Here is a 12,248-nt window from a genome sequence, read left to right as displayed (position 1 = left end):
TCTTTTAACTTACACACTCTATGTTTGCACTTATTTTTTGTAATACTTTGTATTTATGTGCTTTCTGTTTTCATTTCAGTGCTGCACAACCAATTTCACTTTAGGGACAAATAAAGTGATTTATTGATTGATTTATCATTCTGAGGATCAGCCCCCCAAACTAGAGAATGTATTTGAGGAGCTTGTGTTATCAAATTTCCATCTGTTTTTTTTTAAATTAAAATTAATGAACACTAATTGAACAGACAAAAAATAACACCTAAAAATATATGAATATCAAGGACCTAATAAAGAGTAGTGTCATCCTTTGCTTGCAGAGCAGCTTCAGTCCTTCCTGGAAAACTGTCACAGACTTGAACTGAGGTGTTTGTAATCAGATATTGCACCATTCGTCATAAAAAAACCTCCAGTGCTCTGAGCGAAGATGGAGGAGGGAATCCACTCTGCTCTCTGTGCTCCACAAATGTAAAATGTTAATCTGCAATTTAACTAGTAACTAGTGAAAAATGATATATATATACAATGTGTTACAATGTTACAAATTACTATCGTTGAAATGTATATGTAGAAAAAAATGTATGAACTGTATCAAATTTACAATGCACTTCCACAGTATGATACTGTTCGGACTTTTAAACCTCAGTGTTTTTAAACTTACTTGTTTTAACTGAATGATTTTTTTACTTTTTTTATTATTTATTTATTACTTTATTTCACGTTATGTTTTGCATCTTTTTTAAAATTCTGACCTGTATATTATTGTTCTTCAGTATCTTGCACTATTTTACATGTCCTCAGGTTTGCCTTGAAAATTAGATCTTAATGGGATGATAGGTTGGTAAACAAAGGTTGTAGTAACAGGTGCATCACACTACAAAAAGCAGATATGATAAAACAGTATAGGAGCTAACTGCCGTGGAGTATGATGTTATATATTATTGTATAAGCAATGAAAAAAGCAATAAACAGAGTACAGTAACTGCAGCTGGCACATTAATGTAGTGGAATAAAACACAATATTTCTATGAAATGCTGTGAATTAGAAATATAAAATCACTCAAAACAGAAATACCGAAGTCAAGTACCACCAGCTACAATTCTACTCAAGTACAACGCTTATAAAGTAAGTGTTCCTAGATACTTTAGGTACTTTTTGAAAGTTTTCCTGTATGTATTTTCAGATGGAGTAAGAGATTCATGATTTGTTTTATAACTTAAAGAACTGGACCCCCACAGGCTTTTTCCTGATTTGTGTCAGAGGTGCGTTAGACCTACAGTCACTGTGATTGGTCACACCAACTCACAGCTGAATCTGAACAAACCCGCTGTCACTGCTCCTATATATCCAAACCCAGCTCACATCTTGACAATTATCTGGCTTGTTTCCTTTCAGACCCTCCACTAGAAAAAAACATCTTGTTTCCTCCCTCGGCAGAAACTTCAGTAACATTTCAAAATAAGCAGCTGTGACTTGTTCTCGCCTCTATAGGAGGACGGGATCAAGTCTGGATGGCTTAATTTGGTGTTCTGCTGCTAAGAAAGAGTTATATTGATAGCATAGTGTGGATTAGGAGCGAGTGATACCTGTGATGTGAGCAGAATGTTTTAATTTAAAGCCTGACTGCTCACTCAGTAGTTTCCCCCGCTTTTATTATCACAGAGAGAATGGATTTTTTAAAATGGATTTTTTTTAGGAACAGCCTCGGGTCCTTGTGGAAATGACTCTATCTATCTCATTTTGTAATTTGCATGCATTGAATAAATGAAGTAGCTCTAACAGTATTGCTTCAGTGCTGTGGTTAACATGTTAGCGTGGATACTGTGATTCATACTTTATTTGTTCTTAGACGGATTGTGAGTCCCTACAGGGGTCCCACAACTATTTTGAATTCTCCCAGTAATTAGTGTCTGATTGTTAGCAGGAGATATTTTAATGAGTTATTGATGTTCTTGTTCAATTTAACAGGTGAAGAAGATTAACCGAAATTTTCCAGTTAACCAACAGGTAAGATGTTTCTCCAGGCAGCAGCTGAGCTCCTGCTGTTAAGATTTTCTTCTTGCTTTGACTGACTTTAATTTGTGCATTTTATCCTTATCTCAAAAATCAAGAAGTAACTAACCAGGTCAGTCAGTCAGAGAAAGGACGCAGCCTCATCTTGCCAACTATTGCAACGCAAGGAGAGTGTTTGCATCATTAAAGTCCATCCACTGAGAAATGATCAGAAAACAACTTAAGTGCCTTCAGTCAGTTAACCCGCAGTGTCATCTTTCAGTCTAAACATGGGGAGTAAATGCAACAGGCGGGTTTCTTTTTTGTTACTTATTTATTCTGGTTCCTGCCTCACAAAAACGGGCAAACTCACTTGATAATTCATTCAAGAAATTCAATGGCATGAGACGCGACTGCTTGTCCCGAATCTTTCACTGGCTTGTTTTGCCATCCCTCAAAAAACTCCAAACGGAAAAGCAAACAAACATTTTACTTGTGTTGCAATCACTCTGACTTTAATGAGTACTGATGGTGAGATACAACTGATGTCTAAAATCATGTCTCAGAACATTGGCAGAAGACGCTTTGCTTTCTTTCTCTTCATCTCCCTGTTGGTCTGACCTCGTTTTTACTCCTGAATACTTAATTTTATACCTTTTGCCTTCATGTAGGGGTGGGCAATATGATAATACATACTGTGACAGTTTTTCCATACTGTTTATACCATTTTAGCTACATCTTAAGTACCTCTGTGTGTATTAGACCATTGTGGGCAATGTTATAAATCAGTGCGCAAGAGTGCTGAATGATAATATTGGATTTTTATATGAATTTTGCATTATTGTGATGAAGTACCTTGATTTGTCAGGTATTTCATCTGCTGGATAAACCAAAAGCAGACGTACTTGCATGGTTAATCTTTAAAGCCCCTGAGAACTTGGTTTCACATCTCAAGTATTTCTCAGTAAAATTAAATATTCATGACTAAATAAGCAACAATACAAAAACTGGGGGGGGGGGGTCTGTTGTCTGTTTTGCCAAGACATTTTTATTACCAGTAAATGAATTACAAAACATTTTTAGTTTTTTTTCTATTCTCAGTTAATTAGTTTATCGCATTCATGCTAAAAGAAAATATATTTTAGTAAATAAATGTTTACTGTGCACAAAACAGCTGCTCTTCAGCATGCACGAAGAAGAGTCTTCATGTGCCCAAAACTTCATCTAACATGAGATCATGCACTTTTTTTGGTATTGACACTTGTACTGATACTCTTATTTTGAGTATCAATACAAGTAGTCAATACCAAAAAAGTGCGTGGTCTTTAGGTATAGATCTAGTCACCCCTAATGAAAACTGTTGTAACTTTGGCAGAAAATGGTGTGTTCATGCAGGACCCTGTTGTTCATAGTAAGAAACTGATTTAGGAAATAGGTTTTCAAGGCCTTTAAACAATTTCTCAGTTGATTTTTAGAGAAATATTATGACATTGTGATATAAAGTTACATTTCTGTTTTTTCCATACCGTCCACCCCTACTTTTTCCTATGATCCTTATTATTACATGCCACATCCCTCATGCCCATATACGCATGTCTCATGTCTTTTGACTGTTTGATAGATTATCTACATGGGCTGGGTTGATGAGAAGGAGCAGGACTCCGTTCAGGACCGAATGTATTCACCAAAGTTTCTCGCTTTGAGGGGTTCCTCACTCTTCAAGTTTTCAGCACCTCCTGTAAGTTTTCACTTTTTTTTTGTTTTATACCAACTTCTTTAAACCATCAAACTTTTGTGTTTGAACTGATGTCGACTGACTCCACAGGAGATTTTTCATTTGACGTTAATATATTGTTGAGGGAGAAAATGCTTTCCTGTTTGAAAAAAAAGGAAGTAGCTCGCTCATAATCATTTGTGCTGCATTGATCTTCCTCTTGATTGATGATGATCATTAAATCTGTTTACATTCTGCCAGCCACTTAAGTGATTATGATAAGCCGTCGATGGTACTGGAGATGGGAAAAGATTGATAGATAACTGGAATTGCCTGCTCAACTTGAATATGCTGATATAAATGGGAAATGCTAATGTGAGTGGATGGTGGAATATACGAGCCTGCTTGTTCAGACGATGTGACAAGCTTCTTCATTACTGAAGACTAGTTACCTTCCCCTCAAGTGACAATATGACAGTTTTGAATTCACCATTCATCAATAATTGACCGTTCGCTAAACCCCGAACAGTGATTGTCCAGTCATAGCGTAGCAACCAAATGGCAGGCCTGTCAACATTTTTCCATATGCTTAAGCGGTGTGCATGGGACTGTAGCAAGAGCAATACTGCTATCTTTAATATTTATGTGTTTGGAGGGTGGTGTCTTTTTATTACCTTTCCAAAACCAAAAACACAAGAGCCAAATTGTAAGGAATGCATTAAACAATGTGTTTTTCTGCTCTAACGTAAGCTGTAAATGTTAGCATGTCTGGCTTTTTTTGTTGTTTTTTATTTTTTTATTTGACAATTCATATTAAAATGACAATTACGTGGTTTCAACACCAATGTACATGCACAATAACTAGCTAACTAGCTTCCTGCCTACAGTAGTGATGTACTTCCAAAGGAAAGGGGCATGTCATTAGCTAACTTATTATGGGGATACAGAATGGATGTATAATAAGAACTGGATTTTGCCCAGCGGCCACTCACAGTGTTGCAGCGAAATTTTCCCATGTGGCCCAAAGATTTTCCCCATAGGTCACCATTATAAAAGAGACGTCTGTTCTGTTGACAGGATACCTCAAACTGCAAACAAGGTCAATTATGACTCTCTCTATTATGATTTTTTGATCCATGGAGGTTTTATATTTGTAAAACTTTCCTCGAGCCGAGAAAAGCAATTTAAAAATCCATGACATCATCACAATGTAAAGTCTATTTGCCGAGCGGGAACTCGCGGGCGGGGCCAGCTGGAGAAACACTACTGTGCATATTCAGTGGGCTGCATACCCCGAAAGTAAGCCCGGAAGCTAGAAACTTTTAAGGTGTATGCACTGGGCGAGAAATTATTATTGGACTGAATAGGCGCCATCTTTGGGTCTGGTATCCAGGTCTTATTGTACATCCATGGGTTACAGGTTAGCTACCTTAGAAAAATACCTGTCCACTGTGTGGGAGCCAAGGTGCCAGTATATCATAGTTTAGAGTATTTTACAGTTTACACTCCAGCAACTCTGGCCAAACTTGGGTTAGATTGGGTTAGCGTTTCATTTGCCAAACTCATCGGTTATTCCTCATCGTCAAATCTTTTTCTCTTGTAAAAGTAAATCATACTGTTTCAAAATACAACCATTAAAGTATAAATCTAGCCACCGTCTTGCTCGTCCAAGTTGTTTTTCTAAGCATCCAAACCATCTAAGGGTTATGCAGGGTTTAATTACATTTTTATTTATAATACTGTATTATGATATTAGGACTGTAGCTTTACCCTGCAATACACGATCAATGCTCTTCCTAAATCTCCATGTCTTCTACATGGATCATTAACTAGCTCACAGAGTTTTAGTGTTAGCATTAGCTTACGCTAGCTAGCTATAGCTGGTAAAAGCTGCTAGTTGTCATTTCAGCCGACTAAATTCACGGTCTGATTTTGTTTACTTCTGTGTGAAATTGAACAACCATAGTTGCAAAAAAAATGACAATTAAATTTCAGGTGGTATATCACTGTAAACTGAGAGCTTGACAGGCATAGCAATAGTAACTAAGGAGGTTGGGGTTTAGCAAACGGTCAATTGTAATTTTAGTTAAAAGTATTTCCAAATGAGTCAACTGTACAAACATGCATCAGTTTTACTTTTAGGGACAGTTCTTCTGCTTTCTTCCCCTTTAACAGAGCCATTCTTCAAATCAGACATTAAATGTGTACATTTTTCAGGTAACAACATGGGACTGGACAAGAGCAGAGAAAAGCTTTACTGTGTATGAGATAATGTGCAAGATTTTAAAGGTAAGGCTGCCTTTTCTATTTCATTTCTGAACATTTATAGATGCAACTATCACACTGGACACATTGACAAAAAATAGACAATTGAGGAATGCACTCATATAACTCACTGATTTATTTGGATGTGTTCTGCTTCAATCCCTCAGAGACACTCAAGGTTCAGATTGTATTGTTCATTCTCTGCAGGTGCGAGGTCACTTTGAATGTGATTGTGAGAACTGATCTGCAATTCATCATCTCAAAAGTCATTATGGCAAATCGAATTCATATAGATTCACATATTAAATCAAACATAAGTTGACCTGCACTGCTATACCTATTACACTGTGTCACTTGGGTTACATAAAGCAATAAAAAGACACATTAGTGTAAAACATTGTGTGGTTCAGCTTGCATATATATGCATTACCTTCATGTAGGTGTTGAGGATATAGAGAAAAGTGCTTATAAAGCTGCAGTCTGCAGTCTTTACTCTGTCGTCAGAGTAAATAAACCTCCCTTTAGCTTCAGAAAACTGCATTGCTGTTGCTTTGTCTTATCTCCACATCACTGCCCATCTGTACCTGATCAGCATGGCAGCCGTACTGTCTTATCTTAGGATAATGACCTTCTGGACAAGAGGAAGCACTGCTTCAGCGTCCAGACGGAGAGCGGGGAGGACATGTTCTTCAGCGTGGAACTGGAGTGTGAGCTGCTGATCTGGGAAAAGGCTTTTCAGATGGCCACTTTCTTGGAGGTGGAGAGGATACAGGTCCGCACCTGAACAGTAGGCAACGTGCAAGGAATTGCGATGATTTTAATCTAGCACACGGTTCCAGCTCAGCCGTTTTAGTACAAAGATTGATAATGCTCATATGACATTTTCAGCAGAGCAAAAGCTGCTTTTGTGTCCTTGTCCTTGTGTAGCTCTTGCGTGTAACATCTTGTTCTCCTATTCTGTAGTGTAAAACGTATGCCTGTATCATGGAGAGCCACCTTATGGGACTTACAGTTGACTTCAGCATGGGCTTTGTGTGCTTTGATGCAGCTTCAAAGGTGAGTGTGGGGCAGGCTGTTATCATCAATAAAAATATGGAAAAGAGATCCTTTCAGTGGGTGATTTCAGACAACTGTATTGTACACAGTGAGATGAAGCTAATTATGATGCCTCAGCCTCCCTTTTTCTTTTTTTCTTTTTTGGTGCTACTAACTTATTCTGCACTGTGTGCATTTTGGGAGTATGAGCACATTTGTTTTGACGGCTGGTTCCCCCCAGCACAAACCTCTCACTCCTGCCCGCAGTTCATTTTGGCCTTTCCCCAAGTCTAAGAGCCATGCAGACTACTCCACTGGTGCTCATTATGTGGATGAGCAGGACACAAGCACCGCCATATTGTTCTCTAAGATTTTGGCCCTAATTCCTGCAATGTGAAGCAACAATGTCCCCCAAGGATGCTAAAAATGTTGCCAGCGTATTGTTTACAGAGAGAAATGCACAAAACACAATCCATATGTACAGTGGAATTGCAGACAATACACTGGGTGGGATTACTCTGTAATTAAAAGCTGTTATTGGCAAATTTCAAAAACCATGTCAGAATTAGTTTCAATCGGAAACAGCACAAATATAACTCTGTTCGACAAGTTGAGCTGTAATCTGCTGGCTCAGGATCCAGTGAGATGTTCCACCATGGCTCTAGTTTTTATCAAAAGCAGCAATGTTCCAGTTAAAGCACAACATTTAAAAATAAATCTTAATTGGAACATAAAGAACAAGGATGACAGTACCAAGACATTTACTGTATTGTCTTACACACTCTGAGTTTGAACCTGCCAGCTGACTGGGGCCTTTCTCTGTGGAGTGTGCATGTTCTTGCCATGCCTATGGTTTCCTCCGACAGTCCAAAGACATGGTCAACTGGTGACTCTTAATTGCTGTAGGTGTAGATTGCCTACCTGTCCAGGGTGTAAGGATAGGCTCCTGCTCAGTATAAGTGGGTAAAGATATAATGGGTAAATAGATAATGCACTTACTGTAGTATAGTCTGTTCATTGAAGCACAACATGTTTATATATCAAATGATGGTTTTACACAGAGCAAGTTAGCCACTCAGAGGGTTCATCATCTGGTAAGAAGCTCTGACACCTGAGACTTTAGAGCGAGCTATTGAATTGGTGTGTAGGAAAGTCCTTTTTTATTCTACATGATAGCACATGAATGATTGGCAGAAATTACGAATCATCCCGTGCTGTTAACTGCACTATTGCAATGGTGGAAGAAGTATTCTGATCCTCTACTCAAGTAAAAGTGGCAACACCACACTAGAAAAGTACAAACTTGAATCAAATTTGAAATCAAAAGGCCGCTCATGTACCATAGTAATGTAGTGAACACAAGCAAGAAAAATCCATTGTCCATTCAGATATTTTGGCATTTTCTTGTGGTTTATTTAGCAAACACAGAACAAACAAATCATAGCGAGTGCTGCCTCTGTTGCTCTGGTAAAAAAAACCTCCCAGGTGCATACTGGTCTTATATCTGAATTCTTACAAAACAAAACTAAGTAAACTAAACAAATAACTAGCAGAAGAAAATACGATATCTAAACCTGATATGAATAAAGCAAATATCTAGAACAAACCAAATACTCAAAACAAATAATAAAGAGGTCTTATTCATGATACAGGTCGATGTCAGTGTTATATTGTTATATATTGTAATATTGGATTTTTACTGATGCATTAATGTTTAAACCTTAGTTTAATGTTGTAGCTGGTCAAAGTGGAGCTAATTTAATTAATTTATACTGTTGGGTAATTTAATCTAGAGCAATGTGTCAATATGTTTTATTATTTAGTCATTATCATTGCTTTTTTATGTGAAATCAAAATCTGTAAAGTAACATATATCCGATGCGGTCACATAAATGTAGTGGAGTAAAATATAGAGGACAATATTTCCTTCTAAAATGTAGTAAAGTAGAAGTATAAGATATAAGATAGCATAGCACCTAATGTTAGTTACATACCACCAATGCATTATAGCACAACAACAGTAATATAACTTTGACAAAAATAAAACTGAGCATTGCAGACGCTGAGTTACCCAATGGGGAAACAGAATTAAGAGAATTTTTTTCCATGTAGGTCACAACACAGATATGTGCTTGTGATTGACATGAGGGAGATGGTGATATCATCGCCTCTGTCACGGTGAGCAGAGTCAGATTGGCTTTTAGAGGAAAGTTGGAAAGTTGGAGAGGTGACTGTTACACTCATGAATATCTGCTCTGATTTAAAAAGATGTTTTGCCAAGTTCAAGAAATGTCACAGTGATATTTCTTGTGTATGGTATGTTAAACTAATGTTAAATAATTTCGTATGCCATAATTAATCCGATTGGTGTTACAGTAATTATTACAGTGGCAGGAACAGTTAGCACAGTATTGCAGTATGTACTGAGCAGATACATATTCATGTAAGAAGCATGGCCAGCTGTCTACCTGAGGAGTCTGTCTGGAAACTGACTGTCGTCTGGCTCACCGTGCAGCTTTTGTTTATTCAGTTCAACACTAATTGAATCACTGAAGCTCTGCTATTTCAGGTGAAATTGCTGTGGCTTGTTAAATTTCCCAATGGCAAAAATAACAAGTTTATATCTCACAACGACTGGTATCTGGTAGATCTGCTGACGTGCCCCATTTCTCACTGGATCCATGTGGATTTTAACATGAATTATTCATGAAATAGTGACACAAGAAGGAATTCACAAATTAGATTGCAGTAAATAAAGATTTATAGTTGTATTTTAGTTGTTTAAAGTTTAAAGTTAGATTCATAAAATCTTTGTCATTTCTAAATTTCAGGCAGTACTGTGGAGATACAAGTTCTCCCAACTAAAAGGATCATCTGATGATGGAAAAAGCAAGATCAAGTTTTTGTTCCAAAATCAAGACTCCAAATCTATTGAAGCAAAGGTAATTCACTTTGAGAGATATTTAATGCTGCATGTCAAGGAAAAAGGTTATTCAACAAGAATTTCAAAGCAATAAGATTATAGAAAATGGCTTGAGTATTGATTTTTTTCTCTTTCAGGAGCTGGAGTTCTCAAACCTCTTCGCCGTGCTTCATTGTATCCACGCTTTTTTTGCTGCCAAAGTTGCTTGCCTGGACCCGATGTTTGTGGAGAGCCAAGGCACCGCGACTACCACTGGGTTTCCCTCTCTTTCCAGTATCTCATGTAATTCACAGACACCTAAACTCAAATACGCCACTTGACAGGTGCTGCTCTCCCCAGACTCCTTCTAAAAGTACGCTGCACTTAATTGTGGCCATGGCCTAAAATGGTGGACAGGATAACTGGAAAATGTTCAAATTCTGACATTATGGAGGACAGCTGTATACAGTGGTGGAAAAAAAAGACCTCCTTGGGAGTGATATACTTGATACCTTGGAAGTAGTTTCAGATTTCTGGGATTTCTGGAATAATTGTGGACCTAAACAAGAACCTCTACTTTGAGAAACTTCCCAAAAAGACTAAGGACACAAAATGTGTGATTCAAAGAATGTTTTTAAGTGAATTTGTCCTTCTCTTGATCCTCAGTCATCCTTATAATCAACACATCACAAAGAAAAATGCAGTTCTTTTCCCAAGGTAGTCTGCTTTTCTATGTAATTTTATTCAAGATTTGAAGAGTTAAAACGAAACAGATTTTAGCCTTTTTGTTCCACATCAGACGGTACATCACTTGAACTTCTGCAAGGATTTGTCTGGACACTTGATATGATGACGTAGGATAATTACGCTTTCTATATTTCCATTTTTTTGTGTTCTTGAGGTGAAAACGTTTACCTACATTTGCACTGGAGTGTAATTAAAATCCGACTAAAAGCTAAATGGCAACATCAGTCTGATACTGAATATGAATTTTGGCTCAACTTAATTACACAGACGTTTGCTGGCAGTATTGCTGGATGAAATGAATGCTTTAGATGGGTTTGTGTATGAATATTCTGAGTAACCTCATTTATTTTTCTCTGTATATGACGTCATCCTCACAGGTTGACGTCAGAATATAACTATTTCCTGGATTAATGGATAGACAGGCTGTATGAAAGTGTAGTTTTTATTGTATGGATGAAGAATGACACTTAATAATCAGGTTCACCATCCACGCTACCATAATCTGACAATACCACTCTAAACATGATTAGAAACACCTTCCATCATGTTTATAGCATTTTTTTCTCTCCCAAACTTGATTCTGTAAATAAACACTGACATTCAAATGAACTCATAGAATTATGAATGATGGTGATTACTTGAGGGATTACTTGTAGGGATTATGGCATTTGTTAATTTGATGTGCACCAGAGAGGACTAGGCTCATAACCTCGTGCTCTCTTCATTATTTACTCTATGGACCAATTTAAGAAGAATAAAATCAGCTATGGTGTGTTTTTGGAATATTTTATCTTTTTTGACTTTTCAGCTTGTAAATATGATAACTTTTCACTGACAATGAGAAAACACACCATGGGGAAAATAGAAATATGTAGCGTCATGGCCTCTAAAGGTTTTAAGGATTCCCCTGTAAACTTCACTCTATATTAAACTGTTTATAAATGCAGCAGAGGGACAACTAAACTATCATATTCAAAAAGAGTTCAGGTCAATTAACGCAATTAATCATGCTCTTACCTTCCATTTACAAAGTAGAATCCAAACAGAAGAGGCCCATGGGTAAGTAAACTCTAGAGGATAGCAAATTAAATGGGGTCAGTAAAGTGCTTGGTACTGTGCGGGTTTGTTAAGCTGACATGAGTGTCTGAGGGAAACAAATGGTGGTGCAGTCTATGCAAAGAAAGTCTGAGTGATGCTTTTGTGCTTTAAAATGATCTTGGTTGGATACCCTTATAACACAGGATCTAGAGAGTGAGGTTTATTTTATTTTTTGCAGATGTTTTATTAACAAATATGCTGTGTAATAAATTAATAAATAAGACCTTTTATATGGCTCACCTGTGGTTGGGTTTTTTTTTCACGTGTGGGTATTCCACCGATTTTACACATGAAGCTCAAATCACATGTTCAGATTTTACTAAAATATTCAAAGTATGTGTAAAATGTATTCTGATTGTACTCAAAAGTGGTTCAAAATTCAAAAACTGATTTTACACAGCAGCTTAATTTCCTTCAAAACATGCATTTTGCACCCATGTTACCTCTGTATTTCAGGCAAAGGTTTTGTCAGACATCAAGTATATTATACTAAAACA

General features: G+C 37.1%; 1 protein-coding gene across 2 annotated transcripts in view; it reads left to right on the top strand.

The window, feature by feature from the left end:
* sntg1 (syntrophin, gamma 1) overlaps positions 1–11,986 on the top strand; it is a 30,624-nt gene extending 18,638 nt beyond the window's left edge. For both annotated transcript variants that reach the window (XM_044218909.1, XM_044218908.1), the window contains 7 exons: positions 1,967–2,005; positions 3,612–3,728; positions 5,922–5,993; positions 6,589–6,741; positions 6,933–7,025; positions 9,836–9,946; positions 10,065–11,986. In XM_044218909.1, coding sequence (XP_044074844.1) covers positions 1,967–2,005; positions 3,612–3,728; positions 5,922–5,993; positions 6,589–6,741; positions 6,933–7,025; positions 9,836–9,946; positions 10,065–10,247 — 768 coding nt within the window. In that variant the 3' untranslated portion in view covers positions 10,248–11,986. The remainder of the gene's footprint in view (positions 1–1,966; positions 2,006–3,611; positions 3,729–5,921; positions 5,994–6,588; positions 6,742–6,932; positions 7,026–9,835; positions 9,947–10,064) is intronic.
* The last annotated feature ends 262 nt before the right edge of the window (positions 11,987–12,248 follow it).

Source organism: Siniperca chuatsi, linkage group LG13 (genome assembly GCF_020085105.1).
Source record: "Siniperca chuatsi isolate FFG_IHB_CAS linkage group LG13, ASM2008510v1, whole genome shotgun sequence".
NCBI lineage: Eukaryota > Metazoa > Chordata > Actinopteri > Centrarchiformes > Sinipercidae > Siniperca > Siniperca chuatsi.
Note: the sequence above shows the minus strand (reverse complement) of the source record. Positions and strands in the feature narration are given on the sequence as shown.